The following is a 27,546-nucleotide window of genomic DNA, read 5'->3' on the forward strand; positions in this document are numbered from 1 at the left end:
CATATACTTTTCTCAGTATCTTTATATTGAATGTGTTGAGTTGGCCTTCATCTTTTTTCGTTATAAGCAAGATTTTACAACCATAGGTTACTACGGGTCTAAGTCTAATCAATGTTATGTAGATTCTTCTTCTTCTTCCTATGCAATCCACTAATGGATGTTCGCGATCACGTTTGACCATTTTTCTCTATCCCTTGCAGTATGTATTAGGTCTCCTATGTTTTTTAGTCCTGTCCATTGTTTGACATTACGGAGCCATGACATTTTCTTCCTGATCACTCCCCTTCTTCCTTCGATCTTTACTTCAATTAAGGTTTGCAGAAACTGATATATTTCATTTCTAATTATGTGTCCCAGGTATGCCGTTTTTCTCTGTTTAATTGTGCTCATCAGTTGTCGTTATGTACCAATTCTTCTCAGGATTTCTTCATTTGTTATTCTTGCGGTCCAGGGAACTTTAAGGACTCGTCGATAGATCCACATCTCAAATGCCTCTAGCTTATTCATTGTGTTTATTTTTAAAGTCCATCCTTCCATGCCATACAGGAGCACCGACCATATATAGCATTTTGTGAATCTTAATCTTAGGTTTAGATCAAAGTCAGAGTTCGTAAAGACGTTTCTGAATTTCATGAATGCACTTCTGGCTGTATCTATCCGACATTTAATTTCCATATCCGACATCCAGTCTTCACATAGCCAGGTTCCCAGGTACTTAAACTTTCTTAGGCGCTCTACATCTTGGTTGTTATATGCTAGTCTTGCATTTTGATGTTGACATAATTGACGGCTGATTATAAGGAACTTCGTCTTTTTTATGTTGATGCTAAGTCCCATGTTCTCGCTATGCTCTCCAATTTTATTAAGAAGGTTTTGGAGGTCTTCTATATTGTCTGCTATTAAGACCGAATCATCCGCATATCGTATATTATTGACCCAGGTACCATTCACTTTGATGCCGCTTTCGCATTCCTCAAGAGCTTCCTGGAAGATACTTTCTGAATATAGATTGAACAGTAGTGGGGAGAGAATGCATCCCTGTCTTACACCTCTGAGAATTTTTTGAGCTTGCGTTGTTTCATTATCCACCTTGACGACAGCTGTTTGATTCCAGTAAAGAGCCTCTATGCAAATGATTATGTAGATACATAATCATTTTGGTTCTGTTGTCTAACAATTTCGATGTCTTTCGATTTCAATCTTTTGTTAGAATAGTATGTATGATTCCCACCGGAAATACGTGCATTCATTTCGTTAGTTACGGAATTCTTATGATTGATTTCTGTGCCCAGATATGTGAAGGCATCACAGTCTGCCAGGGGCTTGGAAGGGGTAAGCCAATCAATACTTTCTAATTTTTATATAATATAAAATATAATAATATTGGCTACTTACTTTTATGTAAGCCGATGTAAAGGGAAGATCATATAATGTAGAAGTTGGTCTTAAAAACAGTCCATAATAACCAGCTAATCCAAACACTTCACAATTTAATGTCACAATTCGATAGACGGGAAATCCTTGAATTTTTACCGAATGTACTACCTGAAACGATAAAAATAATTTATATTTATGTAAATAATAGCTAAACTAAATGAATTAGGTAAATAGATAAAAAAAACTACTTTGGTACAATAACCTTGTGTCTAATCCAATTGGGTACTTTCACCAAAGTATTCAAAAACACTCATCATGTAAAATTCATTTGTATTAACTCACTATTTTACAAATTGTTGAATTTTTTTAATAAAGCAATCGTCTAATGTAGTTTGTCCAAGAATATGACAAGGAAATCTCGAATACAGTTTTTAACAACAACGGAGACTAGACTTTAACATCACCATTACATACTGTAAATAAAGTCATACGGAAGCACATAATAGATTACTTGATACTTTAGAAGGAATGAAGGTATAATCCAGTCTTTTGTCATGTCTAATTATGGTTTACGATGTTTTAAACTAATATTTTTTATTTTTGTGTACCAAAAAACAAACAACACTAAAAATTTAACATTTTAAAACGATCTGACTATTGGACAAACCACCTCAATGACAGAATGTTTCTTGCATGTAAATGACTGATAACGAAAACACTTTATTGAAGTTACTGATTGTTTCTTCTCCATACACATTGCCGGCACACTTCGCGCTTTAGAGGGTTCCTATTTCTTTCTTCTTCGGTAGGTTCAACCTCCCGACCATAAGTCACCTTGAGGAAAGCACGTATCTGTATCTGTAGAGTAGGGAGTGTGAGTCAAGTCCCACAGCACTTAGGCCACAATTGACCCATTGTACATCCTCCCAGGGGGTGGTCGTCCTTAGTTCATCATCCATCCTGCCATTTCCAGGAAGGTGGACAAATCACCTGGTGACATCTCCCCTATATCGGCAGGTATAGGCCAAGGCTCGCCGAACGCATACTCTCGTATTGACGATAACTCCGGACATTCACATAGGACATGCTCGACAGTTTCGTCATCTCGTTCACACCTCCTGCATAGAGATGTATCTACTTGCCCCAGTGTGTGGAGGTGTTTTCTTAGTTGACAATGGCCAGTTAAAAAACCAACTGTCAAGCGTAGGTTTTTCCTGGTCACTCTCAAGTACTTTTCTGATGCTGACTTCCCAAGGTTCCTTAGTGTTACCTTGGCAAGTTTGCATCCTGATCCTTCTTCCCATCTTTTCACGGTTTGCGTGTGGGAGTGACATTTGACAATTTCCGCGATTGTTGCAGTTGACCAGCTAAAAAGATCACCAGGTCCTAAGAGTCTTAGGCCTGCTGCCTTCCTAGCTAGCTGGTCAGCAATGCGGTTGCCTTTATTTCCGTTGTGTCTTTTAACCCACCTCAGGATGATGTTCTTACCATCCGAAGCTTGGGCTAGTGATTCATGACCCTCCATTACTAGCCCTGATATGACACGTGGTCTGTTCAGGGTTAGTAGCACTTGTCTGCTGTCTGTGCAGATTATTATAGTTTTGCCGGCTATACCTTTCCCGATTATCTCTTTTGCGGCGATAGAGATACCAGCCAGTTCATTCTGAACTACGCTGGCATTTTTGCCCCTACCCCATTTTATACTAAGGTTCAGTGATCTGGAGTATATTCCGCATCCTTCCGCATCCTGAGCCTTCTTCCGTTTTGGAGCCATCGGTGTAGATTCAATATGCATTTGCCACGTTTGACTCCCTATGTTGTCTTGTTTCGATTTTGTAGGGTTTGTCGAAGGCAAACGTAGGTTTAATTGAGTCGCATCCATGGCTCGCATGTAGCTGGGGCAGTGCCTCCAGCTCACCCCGCCAGAAACGACATCTCAATTGTCCCATTCCTACATCAAGGTTTGCACCCGCTGAGCGTAATCTCATCATCGTCATCAGCGCCACCTCTCTGACATATATGTCTAAAGGGGTAATGCCAATGAGCAACTCCATTGCAGCAGTTGGTGTTGTTTTCATGGCACCTGTTATATTTAGACAAGCCATCCGTTGAATATGGTTTAGTTTGTTGATCGCAGTTGCCTGTAGCACTTTTGGTACCCAAGCAATGGCTCCGTAAGTTCCAATGCTAACTTACGGAGGAAAGCACGTATATCTTTAGGTAAATGTCTGAGGATTGATCTGAGGATAAGATGCTCGTTTATTACGCTCAATACCAAATTTTTCAGAAAAACTGCTTCGATATCTGGGAGCCACGGCTGGACAGGCCAATTTGTATAATGTTTGAGCATTTAAGCGGCCAATATATTATATCAGACTATGGAAAATTACACACCTTCATCTTTTTGTTATCCTAGAAGCCGAAAGAGCGGCAAATATCTTGTCTGCAGTATCCACTTGACCTTTGATTTCACTGTAATCTAGTACATCCTGAGGCTTTTTAGTGTAAGGATCCATTTTCCAACAAATTTTATTGATATTCTTGTTCTCATGATCATTTTTCAGTGCGTCACAGTTTTTCGATTTCTCTCTAATGCATTAAGTTTGATGAGACGGAAAAAGCGGTAGCTCCGTGATTAAACACAAAAATAATGCAGCATTACAATGGTTATATACATAAGATGTCTATTCCTAACCTACGTTTGATTCGTTGATATTTAGAATGCGCGTTATTTCTAGCCAATCAAATACACGTATTACGAACATTTGACGAAAACTTCGTCCATTTTGGCCATTTTTTAAAAGTGTCAAAGAGTCAGTGACGGTTATTATTCAGGTCAGTATTTTGTGTACCTGTCATTTTGAAATTTCGAATTCGACTTCCCTTGTGTTTCACAACGTTTTTGTGCATTATTTTGTGTTTTGCTTTAGAATTTAGTTCGTTAAAAGTTAGTTTTGTGTTTTGGTTTAGAATTTAATTCGTTAGAAGTTAGTTTATACTCCAGGTCATTATGCAAGAAAAATATTCATAGTAAGGAGACGTAACTCATGGCTGAAGAACCTTAGGAACTGGTTTGGATATAATAACAATGAATTATTTAGAGCCGAGGTTTCAGAAATAAAAATCGCTCTGATGATTACCAACTTTTGAAGCGGATACAGCACCTAGAGAAGAAGATAAAAACACAATTTATGGATAGTTTTGTGTCATTTTTTAATGTTTGCATATTTATAAATTTAATTAACAATATTGTTTACTTTTTAATTTTATTCCCCTTTATAAAAAATACCTACATGTTAACATATTGTGTAAAAATCAAATCTACTAAATTACTAATTAGTTTAATTCCACCAGCTTTTCACCTATGGCTAAGTACGATTCGGGCATCTGTCAGATTCGTCAATAATTACATGAAATAAGTCTCGACACACCCAATACAGTATATGACGTCATAATTAATGACGCACTGAAAAATGATCATGAGAACAAGAATATCAAACACATGTGCGTGCGTACACCATAGAGGTATATATTAACATAGAGGGAGCCTACCTTCCGCGCTTCCTGACGACAAGATCTCATGTACTGGTGTGCTGCATCTCTTTCTAACACATTGTATCGAAAATCTATGATGACATTCAGTGTGAATATAGGCACGGAAGAGGAGGACAACTGTAGCAGCTTTACTATGCGTAAGAGTGAAACAGCACTAATCCAAATAAAAAAGATGGTGTCGTCACTTCGCTCTGAATGACACTCTCTCTATGCTAATATATAACTCTATGGCGTACACTTGATAGGTTGTTAGTTTAGAAACATTCTTCTTCTTCTTCCTTCTTGTATGTAGGCTTTAAAGCCGTTTCTTTTTCAATATTAGCCTCCTAAATTGTTTAGATTATCGCACCATCTTTTTCTTATTCTGCTAATACTTCTTCGTCCATTTGGTGACTTATCTCGTGCTATTCGTATTATCCTATCCGCTGCCATTCTACTAATGTGTTCGTTTCACTGCTGTTTCCGTTTTGTCCCCATCCATTTATATCTTCTTCATTGCATGATCTTATGTTTTCGCTTCTCTCCCTATCCAACAGACTTTCCCCTGATATTCGTAGAAGTATTTTCATCTCTGTTGTTTCTAGAAGTCGTCTTGTTTTAGATGTGTCAGGTCTCGTCTCCGCCGTGTATGTCAATATAGGTCTAATTGGTGCTTTATAGATTCTTGCTTTTGTGTCTTGTCTTAGGTGTTTGTTCTTTCAGATTGTGTCATGGGATTCCACCGCTTTACTTGCTTTTAAGCTTTGTTGTCGTACTTCTTCTCCAACATCTCCGTAACTAGTTATATCTATTCCCAGACATCTAAAGCTTGTTTCCTGCTTTATTATTTTCCCATCAATTTCGATTTTACATCGTAGTGGGTATTTTACTCCAGGCTGTGGGTGAAAAATAGGTCGATTTCAGGATATAATTCAGGAATTTTTGAAACCTATCAGGTGTTGCAAAGGACGATGCCAGGAATAACTTCTACTAAAATGTGACCAAAAATATTGCGAGCTTTTTTTGTTATTGCGATTTTCATTTGTTAAATTTGCAATTTTTAAAGATTTTTAATTTTGCAGCTTAAGATATTGATTCTAGGGAAAAACTTTTTAATAGAAAGTTGTAGTAAATTAAAAAACCTACAATTTGAGCTATGGTAAGTTTAATTTCGTTTATTGGTTATTGCAACACAGCCTGCGAAAGGTGCAAAATGGCCGTTTTTTACAATTGCGTTATTTATTGTACAAATATTTTTTTTTATTTTTTAAAGCTTTAAAATGAAGATCTTTCAATTCCAAACAGAAAAACTCAAGATGCGATAACTTCCTTAGTCTCATCTATACTAATAAACTTTACTGATAATGCGTATACTATGGCTGCTTTTCTAGATGTCTCTTCTGCATTCGATACCGTTAATTTGGACATTATGTATAAAAAACTAGTAGACATTGGTTTTCCCATCAACTTAGCTAGATTTCTGAGGACACTGTACACTAATAGATGGACGGTTTTAAAAATCAACAATTCCATCTCCACTCCACGTCTTACAAATATAGGACTACCACAGGGTAGCATATTAAGTCCAATGTTATATATTTTATATAATATTGATTTAGAAAATTGTATTAATAGCACAACAAAGATTATTCAATATGCTGATGATGTAGTAGTTTACACATCCCACAAATCATTGGATATATGTAAAAATAATTTTAATGTCTCAATTAAGGCTGTTCTTAATCACTATCAAAATATTGGTTTAGCAATATCAGAATCTAAAACAGAAATTTGCATTTTCTCCAGAAATCGTCAAATTCCACAAGGTCATTTGGCAGTAGGTCAAATTCAATATCCTATTAAAAATTGTATAAAATATCTCGGTACTTATTTGGATAGAAAACTTCTATGGAAGGATCACATGCATCATATCATAAAAAAGTCTGAAAATGCAATGAATATTCTACGAGCCTTTTGTAGAACTAATTGGGGTGCCGATCCAAATATAGCACTTTTATTTTACCGTACTATGATTCGTCCTATTTTCGATTACAGTTGTCATCTGTATGGAACTGCTGCAAACACACATTTGAATAAATTAGAAATACAAAAAAATAAATGTCTTCGACTTTGTCTTGGATATTTGAAGTCTACACCCGTTAATATAATGGAAGTTGAGGCGATAGAACCACCCCTGGAATTTCGACGACAGTTTTTAAGTGATAAATTTATTACTAGAGCTATAGGAAAAAATACAAACTATCTGCAGGATATACATAAGTTATCAATTTTAGATCTAACTCATAAATATTGGACAAAGAAAAAATGTCCCCTTCTTGTAGATAGTTACTTGAAAATATCTCAATACCGAAGTACTTTCTATACTTATGAAAATCAAGTTTCACCTATGTATTCCCATGTATTAGAAGAAATTTTCTCAAAACAAATTAATACTTTTTTTATGGATATTAATTTAAATCCAGCCGTTTTTCAATCATTTATACTTCATAAATGGCCACATTATCAGTTTTACTATACAGATGGATCCAAAGTACAAAACAAAGTAGGATGTGCAATAATCAATATTCAAAGTGGATTTAAAAAATTATTCAAATTGCCTTGTGAATCATCGATATACACCGCTGAAATGATAGCGATACTTTTTGCTTTAAGACACATATTTAGTAACGAACCCTATAGCTGCATAATATTTACAGACAGTAAGAGTGTCGTTGATAGACTAACTAACGTACATAAGTACCAACAACTCAATCATATAGAACTGGAAATTATGACTCTTTATAATAAAATTGCAAATTTAGGAAAAAACATCATTATATCATGGATACAGGGACACGCAGGCATTAGGGGTAACGAAATAGTAGACAGGCTAGCCAAATCCGCCCTAGAAATAGGCGAAGAACTTCCCATGAACTTACTACCCATTTCGGATATTGATATTATTAGTAGACGACACCAAAAAGAAAATTGGCAAAGGTATTATCGAAACACGAGAACTGGTAGTAATTACAAACAAATGCGACCTGAAATTCCCATTAAAAGATGGTTTCATTCTGTATCAAATCGCCATTTCATAAGAGTTATAAATAGATTGAGATGTAATCATGCTCTTACCCCCCTTCATATGTACAGTCTGGGTCTCACAGAGTCACCTAACTGTGAGTGTGGAAAAGAAGGTAATCTACTACATATTCTCCTCGAATGTTCACATCAATCAGTAAATATAAACAAATTTTATGATAATCTTAATATATTAAAAATTCCACTTCCCGTCTACCTGAAAAATTTGATTTTTTCTGAAGAGATTAATATATTAAAAACAATTTACGAACATATCAAAAATTGTAAATATAGATTGTAGCAATAAAATTTACCCTGTATTTAAGAAATTTTGTTAAAACAAAGCAGGCATGTTTGTTAAAACAAAACAAACATGTTTGTTTTGTTGTTATTTTGTTTTAAATCCTGTAGATTTAAGTAATTATTGTATATTATAATTGAAAAAAGAAAAGAACAAAAAAAAGATAAAAAGAAAAGAAAAAAAAAACAAAAAAAAAATGCAAAAAAAAAACAAAAAAAAAAATAAAAAATGCAAAAAAAAAAGCTAAGAAGATGTAAACCTCCGCGAGGATGAATCGGGTTTACGTCTTAGCGTAGTAAAAAAAACAATTTATAAAAAATAACAATAAAAAAATTAATAAAAAAAACAAATTAACAATATAAAAAAAATGCAAAAAAAATACAAAAAAAAAATAAAAATTTACAAAAAAAAATGAACAACCAAAACAGAGAATTATTTAGATAATAATTGTAGATAATAATGTTAGTTTGTTATGTATTTAGAGTTAGAAATACAGAAAAAATTCCTCTGATTGAAAAATCAAATTTGTTTGTTTTTAAAATAACAAAATGTCTGGCTAATTGGCTCAGCCAAGGCCATCAAATTCACTCAAAAAAAAAAAACAGAAAAAAAATTGTAAGGCTGGATTAACGAATTTGTTGCTTAGATATTATAAATTGTTTATCCCAAGAGGTCAAATGTCGAAGGCTATAACTTTTTGAAAAAAAATCGCAGAGAGTTGGTGAAACATCCAATCTCCTTCTAAGGAGTTATGTTTTCATATTCTGATGTAAATGAATGCGTAAAACATTTTTAAACTTCTAATTTTTGGGTTTGAAAATAAGGGGGCAAATTTCGTTATAAACATTTAGAGCTGAAGCGGCCCTGTACATCCTATGAGTTTTTAACTTAAAGATTATTCTTGCTAAAAACGAAACGAAGATTTATAAAAAAAATAAAAAACTTCTACGACCAACTGAAGCCGAGCTAAATGTTGGGCTTGAAAATAAGGGAGCAATTTTCGTTATAAACATTTAGAGCTGAAGCGGCCCTGTACAGCCTATGAGTTTCTAACTTACAGATTATTGTTGCTGAAGACGAAACGAAGACTTATAAAAAAATAAAAAAAATTTACAACCAACTGAAGCCGAGATAATTGTTTCTTTTTTCTTAAATCGTAGTGCCTTTATTTACAACAATTAAGAAATTATTTTACGGTCATTGACTAAAGAAAGACTTATATTATCTTAAATTAAAAATAATTATAAAATATAGTTACATTTAATTATTAAAAATTATTTTTAAAATCGGTGCTTTTGCGAGCGTCCGAATTTTGCAAATCGCCCGGCTCGCTTCAAATCCGCGCGCTCGGAAAATTTTTACGTAACTTTTATTAAATTTTGACCGAAAACAATTTAATAATATTACCATTATAATATACAGTCTATTTACCACTGTATTTGTTTTTCTTGATAAACTTTTATATGTGAAATCTCATTTCTGAAGAAATAATATTACAAAAATGATACATATATATGAAATATATAACTATATTTTTATTTTTTTCATTGTTATATAAATATAATAATAATAATGTTACTTCTTATTATACAATATAAAAGTTTTTCTTCTTGTAGTGACTATCAGTTTTGGATGTTGGCGACCATCATGGCAATCTGTACTTGCACACTAAATCGGTACTGCTGTTCTAAAAAGAATTGTAGTTGTTGTGTTGAACGACGTACGTAAATTTTCTAGCAAGGTAATCCTTCGCCTTCCTGGTTCTCAGTTTCCAAATGGGGTTTGCCAAATTGCCATGATGGTCGCCAACATCCAAAACGGATAGTCACTACAAGAAGAAAAAGTTTTATATTGTATAATAAGAAGTAACATTATTATTATTATATTTATATAACAATGCAAAAATTAAAAATATAGTTATATGTATCATTTTTGTAATATTATTTCTTCAGAAATGAGATTTCACATATAAAAGTTTATCAAGAAAAACAAATACAGTGGTAAATACACTGTATATTATAATGGTAATATTATTAAATTGTTTTCGGTCAAAATTTAATACAAGTTACGTAAAAATTTTCCGAGCGCGCGGATTTGAAGCGAGCCGGGCGATTTGCAAAATTCGGCCGCTCGCAAAAGCACCGATTTTAAAAATAATTTTTAATAATTAAATGTAATTATAGTTTATAATAATTTTTATTTTAAGATAATATAAGTCTTTCTTTAGTCAATGACTGTAAAATAATTTCTTAATTGTTATAAATAAAGGCACTACGATTTAAGAAAAATAAACAATTATCTCGGCTTCAGTTGGTTGTAAATTTTTTTTATTTTTTATATATCTTCGTTTCGTCTTTAGCAACAATAATCTGTAAGTTAGAAACTCATAGGATGTACAGGGCCGCTTCAGCTCTAAATGTTTATAACGAAATTTGCCCCCTTATTTTCAAACCCAAAAATGAGGGGTTTAAAAATGTTCTACGCATTTATTTACATCAGAATATAAAATTATAACTCTTTAGAAGGAGATTGGATCTTATAACAATTCTCTACGATTCTTCTTCAAAAAGTTATAGCCTTCGACATTTGACCTCTTAGGATAAACAATTTATAATATCTAAGCAACAAATTCGTTAATCCGGCCTTGCAACTTTTTTTATGTTTGAAATTGAAAGATCTTCATTTTAAAGCTTTAAAAAATAAAAAAAAATTATTTGTACAATAAATAACGCAATTGTAAAAAACGGCCATTTTGGACCTTTCGCATGCTGTTTGCAATAACCAATAAACGAAAATAAACTTACCATAGCTCAAATTGTAGGTTTTTTAATTTACTACAACTTTCTATTAAAAAGTTTTTCTCTAAAATCAATATCCTAAGCTGCAAAATTAAAAATCTTTAAAAATTGCAAATTTAACAAATGAAAATCGCAATTAAAAAAAAAAGCTCACAATATTTTTGGTCACATTTTAGTAGAAGTTATTCCTGGCATCGTCCTTTACAACACCTGATAGGTTTCAAAAATTCCTGAATTATATCACGTTTTTCACCCACAGCCTGGGGTATTTAGATGTTGTCATACATTTGATTTTTTCTGCTGATATTATCATATTGTATTTCTTGGCTTTTGTATTGAAGATGTGTGTTAATCTTTTAAGATCGTCTTCTGTCTCGGCGATTAATGCGGCGTCGTCTACATAACATAATATTTGTTTAGAAACATACTGAACCTCATAAACCCAGAAACTCGACGAGCTACACTATGTGATATGAGCGGGGTGTGTTCAATCTTCTTCTTCGTCTAGCCATTCACGTCCACATCTGAACATAAGCCTCTTCAAGTCTTCCTTTCCATTGTTTTTTCTGATAGAATATTCTGTATGCTGACACCGTAGACTTCAGATGGTAAGGTTTCTTGACCTTACCATGATCAAATATTCGTTTTATGTAATGTAATTTTTCGTGTGAAAGTCCTTTGTGCTTGTAATAGATGTTTTTAACTTTTCCGACCTCAAAAACAACAGCAAAGTTGAGCATTTTTCAACAGTCCGGCAAGGTTTTTTTTCCATCAATTAAAAAAACTGCATAAGAAAATAGAAGTATTTTTATATCGTACATGGGATCTATCTCTCTTCATAGTGGTATTTTGAACCTTTTGACCATAGCTCTGAAGATGGCTTTATAAGCCGAAAGCGCTCAGCTAGGAATTATTTAATTTACACACTTCACAAAAGTACACTTCTCCCTATTTACCTGAAAATCTATTTTACATTTAAAAAAACGTATCACAGCATGAATTTCACACCGAGGCCTCCATCTTCGAAGGCGGCTAGGCCAACACTGAGCAATGTAGCGTGGCTAAACTAGTGGAGTAAGAGAGAGGGAGAGTTGATGTAAGGCAGTGTTGCCAGATTTCTCCCAGCATGTCACACTCTTTCTCATCGGCAACCTTTTTTTACGAATGACCCTCGTATTATAATTACCTCCCTGTGCGTGACAAGCTTTAGTTCCGAATAACGACAGTAAGTAATATATCAAACAATTCCTTGCAAGAGATGCTTCTCTTTGGTAGTTAATTGATGTAAATATTTTGAGGAATGCTTTAAATTACAAATAAACTTTGATTCAAAACTACACTTTAATTATTCAAAATAATAAAGAAGTGATGTTAGCTTTGTACACAAAGAGTTGTTTTGATCTCGCTCTACCTAGCACGATTTTAAAATGGAAAACATACTAGAATTGCTTTGAAGTGCAAAGTTTAAAGCCAACATTTTAACTTTTTACTAAAAAGAAACATTTCCCGCAATTTAAGCAGTTACTCTTAGTCTTGGAGCCAGCGAGCCCTTTTCAAATCTGATGGGTGCATCTAAGTTTTCTTTATTAGTCCATTGAAATGTTACATTTAGGGTTGCATTTCTTAGAGGAGTCAATTTTATTTTTTTAATGTGTAGGGGGTTCAGTAGAAGCTTAAGTTCAAGTTTTTGGGGTCGCCACCCTTGTCCCCCGCCCGCCATATTGGAAAAAGTGGTGCAAAGGGCTTTCGCGCTGTATCTCATAAATTAGCAATCCTACAGAAAATTTAGTTACACATAAAATGTAGCAAATAAAATTTTCTACAATTTTATATGTATTACTTTTTATCGTCAAGTGACCAACAAAAAAAGTTATAAACAAAAATAAGAGAAAATTTTGTAAGACGTTTCCTTTTGGAGGTTATAACTTTTTTTCCGTTCATTCCACAATAAAATAACATTATAGTAATTTTGTAGAGAATTTTTCAATGAACAATTTTCACTATAAAGTTGTTTAATTTTATTTATTATCTAGATTTTACAGCGCTCCAAACTTGACCAGATTCTCGAATTCTCATAGAAAAACAATACTTTTTCTGCCGCTAGGCGAGCGGCAACACCCGTTATGCCGACCACGAAAATCAAATTTAAGGTTAATGAACAATTTTGGTATATTTTTATGTTTTCGGGGTAGCTGACTCCGAATATGAAGTTCATTTTTATCTAGAGTTGGTGGAACTTATTCAAAAATCAAATTTTATACAAAAATGCCAAAAATCAATTTTGATGATTTTTCAAATTTACCGCGCTGTATCTTTGGTCGCTGTAAATATTTCCTCTTGAAAATTTTACTATGCCATCTTTAAAGTATGTAGATAACAATGAAATTTGTCCAAAATGTTTAAACACATTAAAAAAGGAGTTGCTAATTATTGAACATTTTGTCATCATATTTCGTTAGTTTCATGTTTACTTTAAAAAGTTGAGTGACAAACTTTTTAGTTTATAACTTTAACCAACACAACAATAAAAAATAATTCATGAAGAAGTTTCTTGGAAAATTTTAAGTCAAAATATACAATAGGAAAAAAGTTATGTTACTTCATAGACAAGCGGCACACCCCAAAAAACGCTTATATCTCGAGATCCTGACCACGGTGTGGTGAATGGCTAATTTTGATCATACTTTATGATTTTGATATCAAAAATCGTTTTTTGCTCTTCTTAAGAATTCTGCATTTTGCGGTTGCGTCATTCTTCTTCTGAACCGGCGAATTTGTCCTCAAAAAACTTCTTGGGCCTTTTCTATATATGCTTGGGGTTATAAGTTTTATAGTGGGATAAAGGTCAAAAACAGATTAATAATAGCATAGGAATGTTAAAATCATAATAAATTGTGTGAATAAAAAATATATATAGATAGAAAAGTAAGCCTAACTTTTGTTTTTATTGTATCCCTAGGAGCATTCGAGAATCTGGTCAAGTTTGGAGCGCTGGATAGATAAATAGAATTAAACAACTTTATAGTGGAAATTGTTAGCTGAAAACCCCTCTACAAAATTGCTATAATATTATTTTATTTTAAAATGAACTGAAAAAAAGTTATAACCTCCAAAAGGAAACTTGTTAAATTTTTTTTACATATTTTTGTTTATATCTTTTTTGTTGGTCACTTGACGATAAAAAGTAATAAAAACAAAATTGTAGAAAATTTAATTTTCTACATTTTATGTTGAATTAGGTTTTCCTTAGGGTTGGTAGTTTACGAGATATAGCGCGAAACCCCTTTGCAGCCCATTTCCAAGATGGCGACCGGGGGCAAGGGTGACGACCCCAAAAACTTGAGCTTAAGCTTCTACTGATCCACCCTATACATTATAGAAATAAAATTAACTCCTCTAACAATTGCAAGGTACGGCTTAAAAAATGTAACATTTTAATGGACTATATGTATTTTTGGCTGCTGATTACGGATTTCGAGGGTAGATTTCGATCGGAGAGGTCAAAAAATTGTTCTTCTTCTTCTTCTTCTTCTTCTTCTTCTTCTTAATATGCCTTCTCCATTACTGAAGGTTGACTATATCTACAGCAAATTGCTCTCTATCTTAAGCTGTTCTTAGTATCGAATGTGTCCATACATGTGCAGTCTCTTACGTTCTTTGGCCAGAAGCAGTTTCTTCTTCCTGGACCTCTTCTTCCTTCTATTTTCCCTTCCATTATGAGTCGTAAAAAGTTGTATCTTTCTCCTCTGTAAATATGTCCTAAATAACTCGTTTTTCTGTTTCTTAGAATATTTAAGAGTCCTCTCTCAGTCCCCATTCTTCTCAGCACTTCGTTGTTGACGATTGTCTAAACAACTGTTACAATCAGTTTAATCATTTATATTCCTTGAAAAATAAAACAAAAATGTCGTTTTGAATTGTAACTCGGCTTTGCCGTTTACAAATGAGCTCTATAACATCTCATTTTAAAGTTTAATTTAAAAATGAATAACCATTTTCAAGTTCGTTGCAACACGAAATTACAGCCGCATCATTATTCCAGTTCAATCAGAGAGTGCAGCAAGCACCTCTACCGGTTTCGAAACTTATTAGTCTCTCATCAGGAGGCACCTATGCTGCTCTCTCTGACCCAACTAGGACAAACCCCGGCGTGCAGTCACGGATTGCAACGAACGAAATGGCAGGGATGCCGTAGCGGCAACTGCTATCAAAAAATTAAGTTTTCAATCTATAAGCACATAAAACAACATCCAAAAATGTTATTCTACATCCTACCATACTGAAAACTTAGTTTTTTTTAGTTTAAAAACTTTTAAACAAAATTTGTTACATTACTTTATTTTTATTTTTATTATAGGTATACCCATTTAAAGTTGCAATTTTCTAAAAAAAATTATAAATTAATTTGTTTATAAAGGTTTTTAACAAATTTGAACAATAAAAATTAATTTTTATTAACAGTAGTAATAGAAGAACTCAAAAGGAATATTTTGAGCTTGGAGAAATATTCGCAGGTTTATCTACCTTGGAGCTACAATTACTGAAGAGGACTCTAGTGACATTGAAATTAAACGATCAAACAATAACACTTCGAGAAGTGTTTTCCACGGTAAACAGAAACTTTTTGAGGTGTCCAAATACCCAAGTAGGTGGAGGCCAAGAAACCAAAGAAGGAGAGGAAGAGATAAAGAACCTAATAAAACTAGGTTAGGAAGAACGCGTTAGGCCATTCCAACATGCTGTCAAAATTAAATCAATATGCAGCCGGGAGGGAAACCTACGTGTTACCTATTCTATCAGTTCTTAATGTGTTTTAGATCATTTTAGTTGCGTTTCTTTGTAATTTTTTTTTGTACAAGGATTAATTTAACATTTTCACTAGAAAAATTAATTTAAAAAGATAATATCCCTCATTGCTGTTGTGTTTTGGAGTGTAAAATACGAAATATTCACGATAAAATTCAGTTTTATCGGTTACCATCAATGCTACATTTTAAGCATAAAGCAACTAAAGAATTTATCATCTGAGAGACAAAAACATAAAACGCCTAAAAATAAGTTATTATCTGAGACAAAAACAATGGCTAAATGTTCTATAACGTCCTATAAAAATGCTAAATAACTAACTATGTCCATGTTACTTACGATTGGAAAACTGTATAAACCCTATAGGGCAGTAGTTCTCAACCTTCTTGAGTTATGTACCATAAAATACTTTTTATTTTTTTTTGTACCACCTAACAGTGTACAATACGCTTAACTGCAATAATGGTGCTGATTTTTGCTGTGTTTTTGCGTTTTGCATACCACCGTTAATAATATATACCAACAGTGGTACATATGTACCACAGATTGAGAACCACTGATATAGGGCATTCCAAGATTTTGACGTTTATGAAAACGCTGGGAGGCAAACTGTCAAACATTGTGTTTGTTTATATTATTTGTTCCACATGTTTCTTAGTTTTTTACCATTAACAGTTTTTTAGTTGTATTTTCCCAACATTTTGTTGTAGATTTTGTGTAGTTTTTAGTAGTAGAAGTACTTAAACCACTTTATTTAGTTTTAAGCAGTGAATAAATAAACATGAGTGCATTTAAAGTTGTTGGTAGACAATACAAATGTTGCTAGTAGGTACAAGCGAAAGATTGGCAAAATAAATAATATAGGTCCACTTTCCCTCAAGAAGTCTGAGTTAACCTACGATTTAGACATTTAAAAAACTTGGGTGGACCCATCAGAATTAAAAGGGCTTCGGTGACCTATAATAACGTATGATCCAAAATTGTTGTCACCATAGGTGGCTCTGAACGACAGAGATAGCTATACAGTGCATGTCTATTTCGTAGGCTACAGAGCGTAGGCGCCAAATTTCGGTCGAACTCTTTTTAAACGCATGTCTTTTGTCGAATCCTGAGAAAACTAATAAGTATTCTTGAAAAATTTAAACGCAAAATGAAAGATTACATTATTACCGAGGGGTGACAGTCCCTTAAAATAAACAAAAAGTTTCTTTCAAATGATATATTTGAAATTAAGAATCAGACTAAATTTTCTCTTTTTGCACCCCTGTGACTTATTAAAATAAACATTATAGAAGTTCGCAAGGACTTTCGACTATCGATCATAGTGTAATATTTCATTCTGCGTTTAAATTTTTCCAAAATATTTATTAGTTTTTTCAGGATTCGAAAAAAATGATTGTATTTAGAAAGAATTCGACCGAAATTTTGCGCCTACGCTACGCTCTCAAACAGGATTAAAGTATTATACATTTTTGTAATCAGTATTTCAAAAGCTTTTAAATAAGGTGTTACATTTAAAAAATAGAATGTGTGTGTACTTTGTACGCACCTAAGAAGTTATACTTCTTCTATTATATGATTTCATCGAAATAAATATATGTTGTTCTGAAGCTATTTTCTTGTGGCATTTTTATAATCAAGTATATTCAAATGGGAAATAAGCCACAATTTTACCTAAAAATGATTTTGTATTTTGACGACACCCGACTTGGGCGTCGAAACGTTAATAAAATAATTTTTAGGTAAAATTGTGGCTTATTTCCCATTTGAATATACTTGAAATAAATATACTTTAAACAGATTATTTGCATTTTATTTAAATATTAAACTAATTTTAATACTTACCACTTTCAATTTTTTTTATTAAAACAATAACAAAAATAAAAAAAGGAATATGAATTGTCAGTATTTGAACGAGGGACCTTTCGATTTCTAGTCGAATGCTCTACCAATGACCTACCACGGCTGTGTTTACATCGCTTCTCGGACATTACAATCACGGTGACAAATAGATCAAGTGAAGTATAAAATAAAAATATTTTAATAATACTTATTATCTTACTCCCGAGGAAGACAAATCCAAAAAGACAAAAATTATAATATATTTACTAAATATATTTACTAAAATAAATATATTTACTAAAAATACTAATATATTCATTTTGCACCTTATTTGCGCTAATAAATATCTACGTAAATTGAAAGATTTAGCAACTAAGTCCATACTGTCTGTGTGCTCATGCGCGCAGTATAATAAAAATTCACTCTCAATCGAGCCTAAAGAAGTATAACTTCAAAAATCAAAGTTATGCCGGTCACCTGAAAGTTCCTGCGTAAAGTTCGAAACATTGATGCTATAATATACTATGATTATTTTAAAAATCGACCTGTCCAAGCGTTTTGCTTATGTGCTAAAAATAAGTAAGTTATTAAGGGGGGTTATACTTATTCCAGCGCACTGTATACTTGTATACAGCATCTTGTTTGATTTTATTTATTATTGTTAATTATAATTTTGTTAATTCTTTTTATTTTTGATTAAAGTTCTGTGTTAAAAGGTTTTGAATGATTTTTTATGTTTTTTAATATTAATCAAAATTAATTGATAAACCAATGATATAAATTCAGATTAAAATAAGACATACGTAATTTTTGCACGGCCAGCTTTGATCCCAATAATTGTGGATCGCTCGTTATATCTGGCTCCCAGACTATTTCCTGCAATTTAAGCAGTAACTCTACGATATAATATAAAATGTCTAACCTGCGTAATATTTTGTCGGGAATTTATTTTGCATGTCATAACAGAATTGCCGGAGTCTCCGCAGAAATGCAATTCTAAAAAGAACTCTGGAGCGTTTGGGTCTTCTAGGGCGGCGCATTTTACGTCAGGATATTCGATAAATGCCTTTACAGAATGTTCGGGATATGTCTGGAGATTCTCAGCATCGATGGATAATTTGGCTGTGGGCCATCGAACGTCCAAACTTCGAGTTGTTATTAGGTTTTCTGAAGATGTGTCAAGCGACGCATTTCTCCAACCTAAAAATTGATAAATATGTTTAGTTCATTTATCTGTTCATTTTATTCTAAGACAAATGAGACAAGTGTTTATTTGATTGAATGTAGTCAAAATGGGAATGAATATACAGATACAGGGTGTTTCATTAAGAATTGACCAGTGGCGTAACAAACTCTGTCGGAACCCCCCCCCCCGCAGAATTGGAAGTAAGGCCCCTTTAAAAATCACTAAATGCGACTTGTGTAACAAAAACTTATATTAAACCGGGAGATATTAACAGAACTTCAACCACGATTTTCTAAGTCCTGCCCTTTGCAATACTGGAAGGTTAGAAAAGGTACTTACAATTTATGGAAAAATCGACGGATTTCCTGTGACATTTTCCTGGGAAAAGTAGATTTTCCACGAGGAAAAAATGTGAAGTTGCGATGAATTTTGAGTCCTGCCATACCCATAGAATGACAAGATACTATCAATTTTATGGAGAAAATTTTTTGGGCAGGAGGGTTGCAAAAGGACTAAGAGTTGTATATGGATATACGAACATGTAATGAAAATAATGAAATTTTCTAATTTTCTGAGTCCTGCCAACTTAATAAATTAAACATAATTATTTGAAAATGATCGAAAAATATGTTGGCATGACGTCTCCTAATGTTTAACTGTACTTGTTCCTTGGAAAATTCTGTGGAAAATCTTCAACCTGGTTCCGTGATTTTCATAATATAAAAATAAATGACCGAGTCATAAAATAAATTTTATTATAAAATAAATAATTTAAGTAGACATTATTCAAAATGGCAGGATGTTTAGTTACACCTTTTTTACTACACATAGTTAAAAATGTGTAAGAAAATTCGTGGAAAGTTACACAATTTTCTGTCATGCCATTTTGGGCATATCTCAAGAATGTTAATATAAAGCTATTTACAAAGAGGCAGGATGGTCGTGTAGTTATTTCGTGTATAAAAATAAAATTTTAAGTCAGTAAAATTATTGCAGGTTGTTATACAAACATATTTATATCACCACAATTTTCTGAGTCATGCCATGTCAAGTATGCTTAAAAAACACTAATCTAAAACCGTTTACAACGTGACAGGATAACCGCAAAGATATTTAATACATAAAAATTAATTTTTATATCGTTAAAAGGATCGTACGGTATTAAATATTATTTTCCTAAGTAATGTCTCGGATTTTTACACACCTTTCAAATCTAATACCAAACTGTAACCTATGATTCAGTGAATTTGTACTCTACGAGCTCCCTAGTGGGAAAATTTTGGGGTAGTTCTGATTTCTTTCATTATATATGGATTTTGTTCTGCTGAATGCGAATATGAGGTTTGCGGACAAAATTTCTTGCCGGAACATTGAAAAAATCGCGAGAAAATCAAAAAATTTCAGCTTTTTTCGTTGTTTTGCTCAATCCTCGAAAACTATTATTAAGTTTTAGTAAATGGTCTGCTAACAGAAATTAAAGTACTTAAAATTATCTACAATCATCACTATCTACTTTTTTTTTCAGACGAACCGTTCGGTCTAAAGTGCAAGTTGAAAATTGCCAATTTTTAACAGTCTCGGCAAAACCCACTTTTTACATTTCAAAACATTAGTTCTTATTAATGTCTATTAAGCCAGATCATCCATTTCATAAGTCCATATTTGGAATAGTTTCATATTTTTTTGCTAATTTTTTGCTAATTTATTACCACAAAAACAAATTTTTTGCTCCACCCCTAACCGAGAAACAATGGTTGATGTAGCTTAATATTATGTCACATCATCGATAGCCATACCTCGCGAACCTAAAGAGCTAGAAAATCGTACGACGCGGCATATTTTTTTGCTAATTTATTGCTGTCGATCTGCATATTCAACATACCCCAAAACCACCCCTGCTTCCCTTACAGCTAAACAACACCCCCAAAAAACAACGAAAAATCTTGAAAAATGATTTTTGTGATATAGTTGACGGTTGATATTTAATTACTAATTTTTTGCTGTCATTAGCCGTAAAAAACAAATTTTTTGCTCCACCCCTAACCGAGAAACAATGGTTGATGTAGCTTAATATTATGTCACATCATCGATAGCCATATCTCGCGAACCTAAAGAGCTAGAAAATCGTACGACGCGGCATATTTTTTTGCTAATTTATTGCTGTCGATCTGCATATGCAACATATCCCAAAACCACCCCTGCTTCCCTTACAGCTAAACAACACCCCCAAAAAACAACGAAAAATCTTGAAAAATGATTTTTGTGATATAGTTGACGGTTGATATTTAATTGCTAATTTTTTGCTGTCATTAGCCGTAAAAACAAAATTTTTGCTCCACCCCTAACCGAGAAACAATGGTTGATGTAGCTTAATATTATGTCACATCATCGATAGCCATATCTCGCGAACCTAAAGAGCTAGAAAATCGTACGACGCGGCATATTTTTTTGCTAATTTATTGCTGTCGATCTGCATATGCAACATATCCCAAAACCACCCCTGCTTCCCTTACAGCTAAACAACACCCCCAAAAAACAACGAAAAATCCTAAAAAATGATTCTCATGATATGGTTGACAGTTGATGTTCAATAACAAATTTTTTTCTATGATAAGTTCTATCGATCCAAAGCTTATTTTAAATGTTTTTTAATGATACTTATGCACGTATTATAAAAATTGAGTTATCCATCGCATTTTTTCGGTATGTCAAAAAAAAAGTGTTTCATTTTTTGTTTATTACATTTTCTGTTATATCTCGAAAACTGCTCGATGGATTTTAATGATCCTCATCTCTTTTTATTTTGTTAAACGTGCAAAAATATGAATTTTTCATTTTACCATATCAATGTATATCGAACCATATCTCCGAGATTTATCGATCGATTTTTGACTATTATTAAATATAAGTCACTTCGATACCACTCCGGCTACACTCATAAAAAAAGTAGTTACCGATCTTAGAAAAAAGCGTTCTTGAACGAAGAAAGGCTGTTTTCTACAGCAAAGAGTAAAATAAACTATAGCCAAGAACTAATTCTTCATAAGAATGTATTGAAAAAAAATTCTTGGTTGTAATTTATTTTACTCTTGGCTCTAGAAAACAGCCTTTCTTCGTTCAAGAACGCTTTTTCTAAGATCGGTAACTACTTTTTTTATGAGTGTAGCCGGAGTGGTATCGAAGTGACTTATATTTAATAATAGTCAAAAATCGATCGATAAATCTCGGAGATATGGTTCGATATACATTGATATGGTAAAATGAAAAATTCATATTTTTGCACGTTTAACAAAATAAAAAGAGATGAGGATCATTAAAATCCATCGAGCAGTTTTCGAGATACATATAACAGAAAATGTAATATACAAAAAATGAAACACTTTTTTTTTGACATACCGAAAAAATGCGATGGATAACTCAATTTTTATAATACGTGCATAAGTATCATTAAAAAACATTTAAAATATGCTTTGGATCGATAGAACTTATCATAGAAAAAAATTTGTTATTGAACATCAACTGTCAACCATATCATGAGAATCATTTTTTAGGATTTTTCGTTGTTTTTTGGGGATGTTGTTTAGCTGTAAAGGAAGCAGGAGTGGTTTTGGGGTATGTTGCATATGCAGATCGACAGCAATAAATTAGCAAAAAAATATGCCGCGTCGTACGATTTTCTAGCTCTTTAGGTTCGCGAGATATGGCTATCGATGATGTGACATAATATTAAGCTACATCAACCATTGTTTCTCGGTTAGGGGTGGAGCAAAAAATTTGTTTTTTACGGCTAATGACAGCAAAAAATTAAAAATTAAATATCAACCGTCAACTATATCACAAAAATCATTTTTCAAGATTTTTCGTTGTTTCTTGGGGGTGTTGTTTAGCTGTAAGGGAAGCAGGGGTGGTTTTGGGGTATCTTGCATATGCAGATCGACAGCAATAAATTAGCAAAAAAATATGCCGCGTCGTACGATTTTCTAGCTCTTTAGGTTCGCGAGATATGGCTATCGATGATGTGACATAATATTAAGCTACATCAACCATTGTTTCTCGGTTAGGGGTGGAGCAAAAAATTTGTTTTTTACGGCTAATGACAGCAAAAAATTAGCAATTAAATATCAACCGTCAACTATATCACAAAAATCATTTTTCAAGATTTTTCGTTGTTTTTTGGGGGTGTTGTTTAGCTGTAAGGGAAGCAGGGGTGGTTTTGGGGTATGTTGCATATGCAGATCGACAGCAATAAATTAGCAAAAAAATATGCCGCGTCGTACGATTTTCTAGCTCTTTAGGTTCGCGAGATATGGCTATCGATGATGTGACATAATATTAAGCTACATCAACCATTGTTTCTCGGTTAGGCGTGGAGCAAAAAATTTGTTTTTTACGGCTAATCACAGCAAAAAATTAGCAATTAAATATCAACCGTCAACTATATCACAAAAATCATTTTTCAAGATTTTTCGTTGTTTTTTGGGGGTGTTGTTTAGCTGTAAGGGAAGCAGGGGTGGTTTTGGGGTATGTTGCATATGCAGATCGACAGCAATAAATTAGCAAAAAAATATGCCGCGTCGTACGATTTTCTAGCTCTTTAGGTTCGCGAGATATGGCTATCGATGATGTGACATAATATTAAGCTACATCAACCATTGTTTCTCGGTTAGGGTTGGAGCAAAAAATTTGTTTTTGTGGTAATAAATTAGCAAAAAATTAGCAAAAAATATGAAACTATTCCAAATATGGACTTATGAAATGGATGATCTGGCTTAATAGACATTTCTTATTAGAATGCTGTCATTTGATAAATCTCTCCTAGTTTTCTGTACAAATAATAAATGTTAGTTTATAATATGCATATGGTATGTCTCTTCTCACAGCTTCCATGAATCCATTCGTCCTAAAATACCTAGAATATCTCTGCTTTTCCCTTAGAGCCACAGTAGATCAGGCACAGATGGAGTCACAGTTTCAGTTGGTGTGAACATTCCCTTCGGGTCAATTATCTTGATTTCTGATAAACCTTGAGGTTTTGTCCTTTCAAAATGTATTAGTTGAACAGCTCTCTAACTTACATCAACCTCAGGTGCGGGTTTAGATTTTAGCCGACGAATGGATTGTTAGGAGCTATTGCATGTTTTGGTGCAATACAAGAAATGCCACCCATGACGTAAAAAATTTGGTATCCGTCGATTATATGTACGTTAACCCTTTCTGTCCCAACGCTGCATATATAGGCTTTGAAAAAGTGGGTCTGTATTCCCAGCCGCCGTATATATACATTGCAGGTGTTATGGTCTCAATTTACCAAAGCCGAAAATATGCGTTGCTTATAAAATTCTAGACTCATTGGTGTCCAAATGCCGTAGAAATATGTCCGAAAATGTTAGATTATTGTTTCCAACGCCTCAAAATGTTGGCACCTAAGCCAGGTCATGCGCACCCATTGCCGTATATATTTGTTCACATATTTTAGATATGTGCTATATTATTGTAGCACTGGTGGCAACGCTTATAGGTAGCTGCTAGAAGGTGAAGCGTTTTTATCCACAGAAAAGACCAGAAAAAAGAAGCGAATCGAGATATATGTGTGCGGGATGCGGAGTCGGACTTTGCGTAGTGTCATGTCTTGAGGAGTACCACACAAAAGAAAACTTTTAATGTTAATTTACATGACATTATTTTTTTTAAGTTGGTTACATTTTTTTCAAGTTGGTTTTGTTTTCTGATGAGTACTTTTGAAAAGAAATCGTTTAAGTTGGTTAAAGAAAACTCATTAAAAAATATGTTTTTGTCATTTATTTTTTATTTATATGCGATGTATATATAAGGCAATGGGACTCTAAGCATGAAAAAACCTTTAGGATTGAGGGACCAACATGCAAATTTAGGCCTGGCATAGAAAGGGTTAAAATCAGGGTTTTCGTACACCTGTTGTGTAAAGCACGGCTGCTCAATTTTCTGTGGATCGCCTGCGGTTGCTGACACTTCCAGATAAGCAACGCGCTTGCTCAAAGTCTTGTAGCGGCAGTAAGGCCCAGATAGTTGGTCTCACCATTCCTTGCAGGGTTGGCCGTTTTCTCTAAAAAAGTACGTCTCAATAAAATAGGTTGATGTAGTTTCCTCTTTGGGGTTTTGTTCATTCTATACAGAAGCTGTTCGCCTAGAAGTGTCAGCATTCGCAGGCGATCCTCAGAAAATTGACCTGCCGTGCTTTACACAGCAGGTGTACGATAACGCTGATTTTAACGTACATAAAATCGACGAATACCACACTTTTCACGTCATATGTGGCATTTCTTGTATTGCACCAAAATATGTAGTAGCTCCTAAGCAGTCTATTCCTCGAATAAAAAAGAAACCGGCGCCTGAGGTTTATGAAAGCCAGGGAGCTGTTCAACTAATCCATTTTAAAAGGACAAAACCTCAAGGTTTATAAGAAATCAAGATAACAGATCCGAAGGAAATGTTCACACCAACTGAAACTGTGACTCCTTCTGTTCCTGATCTTCTGTGCCTCTAAGGGAAAAGCAGAGACATTCCCGGCCTCTTAGGACGGAATGGACTCATAGAATCTGTCACGAGAGACATACCATACCTATGAACTAACATTTATTATTTGTACAGAAAACTAGGAGAAATTTATCAAATGATAGCATTCTAATAAAAAATAAAGTTTTGGAATGTAAAAAGTGGGTTTTGCCGAGACCGTTAAAAATTGTCAATTTTCAACTAGTACTTTAGACCGAACGGTTCGACTGAAGAAAAAAGTAAATAGTGATATTTGTATATAATTTTAAGTACTTTAATTTCTGTTAACAGACCATTTAGTAAAAGTTAAGAGTTTTTGAGATTTGAGCAAAAAAGCGGAAAAAAGCTGAAATTTTTCGCTTTTTTCGCGATTTTTTCAATGTTCCGGCAAGAAATTTTGTCCGCAAACCTCATGTTCGGATTCAGCAGCCCAAAATCCATATATAATGAAAGAAATCAGAACTACGCCAAAACTCTCCTAGTCAAAACACAATTTTATTGAATCACTATTTATTTTAAGCGATTCAGTGATACTAAGCCTGCGGCCCGCGGGCCGCATGCGGCCCTCTTGCATTTTTATGAGGCCCGAAGGCTAACTAAAGGGCCCTGTAAACGATCAAATTATTTGTTAAATTTCACGTGTTTTTCAAATTATTTGATAGTGTGCCGATGTGTTTGAGGCGTGTTTGTGCGTGAGGCAGACAATTCAATGTCTTTAATTTTGAAATTATATTGAAATGTTTAAGAAATCTGATCTCATTATTAACTTTTAATAATAAATTATTAAAGTTAGTGAACAAATACCTATTTTAAAAATAAGCAATACTTATTTACTTCATTGCAACGACTCGCATTTAGTAATCACAAGAAAAATTCAGGTCCGGAGTAACCAAAAAAAATTAAATAATTGTGACTTTGAAACAACACCCTGCATATTGAAATTTTCAAAATTCGTTAGCACATTTAAAAAGAGCACAAAAACTAAGTTTAATTGCTCGCTTCAATTTTTTGCGCAGACAATTTAATGACATTAATTTTGAAATTATATCGAAATTTTTGTTTTGAAAGTTCCAGTATCAAGTTCGAGTTCTTAAAAATTCTGACATAATTTCAAAATTAAAGTCATTAAATTTTCTGCACAAAAAATAGAAGCGAACCATTAAAATTAGTTTTTGTGCTCTTTTCAAATGTGCAAACGGGTTTTGAAAATTTCAATACGCAGGATATTGTTTCAAGGTCACAATGAATTTATAATTATATAGTAGTTGGGTAGTTTGGGTTCTAAATGTGACATATGTGTACCAAATCTCAAAAAAATATACAAGGCTGTTCTAAAGTTATGGGTCCAGAAAAAATGGCCAAAATCGGTAAAACACCCTTTAACTCAGTTATAAAAATCGGTGGGGCAATAAATTTAGTATGTCTAGAACCGCATCATTTACCTCTATTCACCGTTTAAGTATTCCCGTTTCACAATGAAACACACTGTATACTACTTCACCTTGATTGCGGCCCGCAAGCTGTTGCAATGGCTACTATGTGGCCCAGAAAAGAAAAAGGTTGAGTATCGCTGGATTAGATCATATTTTTTATCTAAGTAAACGTAATAAAAGTAATAGGAAGAAAATCTATAATTTTACAATTAATTGGTTAAAGTAGGGATTGTACCTATTATACAGAGTGTCCAAAAACTCTTCTAACAATCGAAGCCCGGAGATTCCTCAGATAATTTTAAGAAAATTTAACTCAATTCACCTCGTCCGAAAATGCTTCCCAAGGAAACTAGAGCTCTTTAAAGATGGCGTATTCTAATTAGTTTTTTTTTTAAATAGCTCCAGAACACTTCTACATATTTAGAAAAACGAAAAGTGGTACACCTATTTATCTTCCAGAGATAAATCGATTCCATCATTTGTCAATTTTAGTACCGGTCATAGGCGTCCTTTTAGGGTAGGGAAACGGATATTTTATCGCATAACTTTTCTGTGTTTACCTTTTAAGCATTTTTGACACTGGATTATTAAACTATGGGGTATGGGATATTCTTGTACTAAAAGGTACTCTTGCTTTAACTCGGTAGGATACGCCGT

The 27,546-nt window shown here is 33.4% G+C and overlaps 1 protein-coding gene across 1 annotated transcript in view; it reads right to left on the reverse strand.

Annotated features, from left to right (window-relative positions):
* Nucleotides 1–27,546, reverse strand: part of LOC114336298 (uncharacterized) — a 233,738-nt gene that overhangs the window by 159,137 nt on the left and 47,055 nt on the right. Inside the window, exons 3-4 of the mRNA XM_050659806.1 lie at nucleotides 18,662–18,939; nucleotides 1,396–1,545 (exon numbers count right to left, since the gene is read on the reverse strand). Of these exons, the coding sequence (XP_050515763.1) occupies nucleotides 1,396–1,545; nucleotides 18,662–18,939 (428 nt within the window). The remainder of the gene's footprint in view (nucleotides 1–1,395; nucleotides 1,546–18,661; nucleotides 18,940–27,546) is intronic.

Source organism: Diabrotica virgifera, chromosome 8, assembly GCF_917563875.1.
Source record: "Diabrotica virgifera virgifera chromosome 8, PGI_DIABVI_V3a".
Lineage (NCBI taxonomy): Eukaryota > Metazoa > Arthropoda > Insecta > Coleoptera > Chrysomelidae > Diabrotica > Diabrotica virgifera.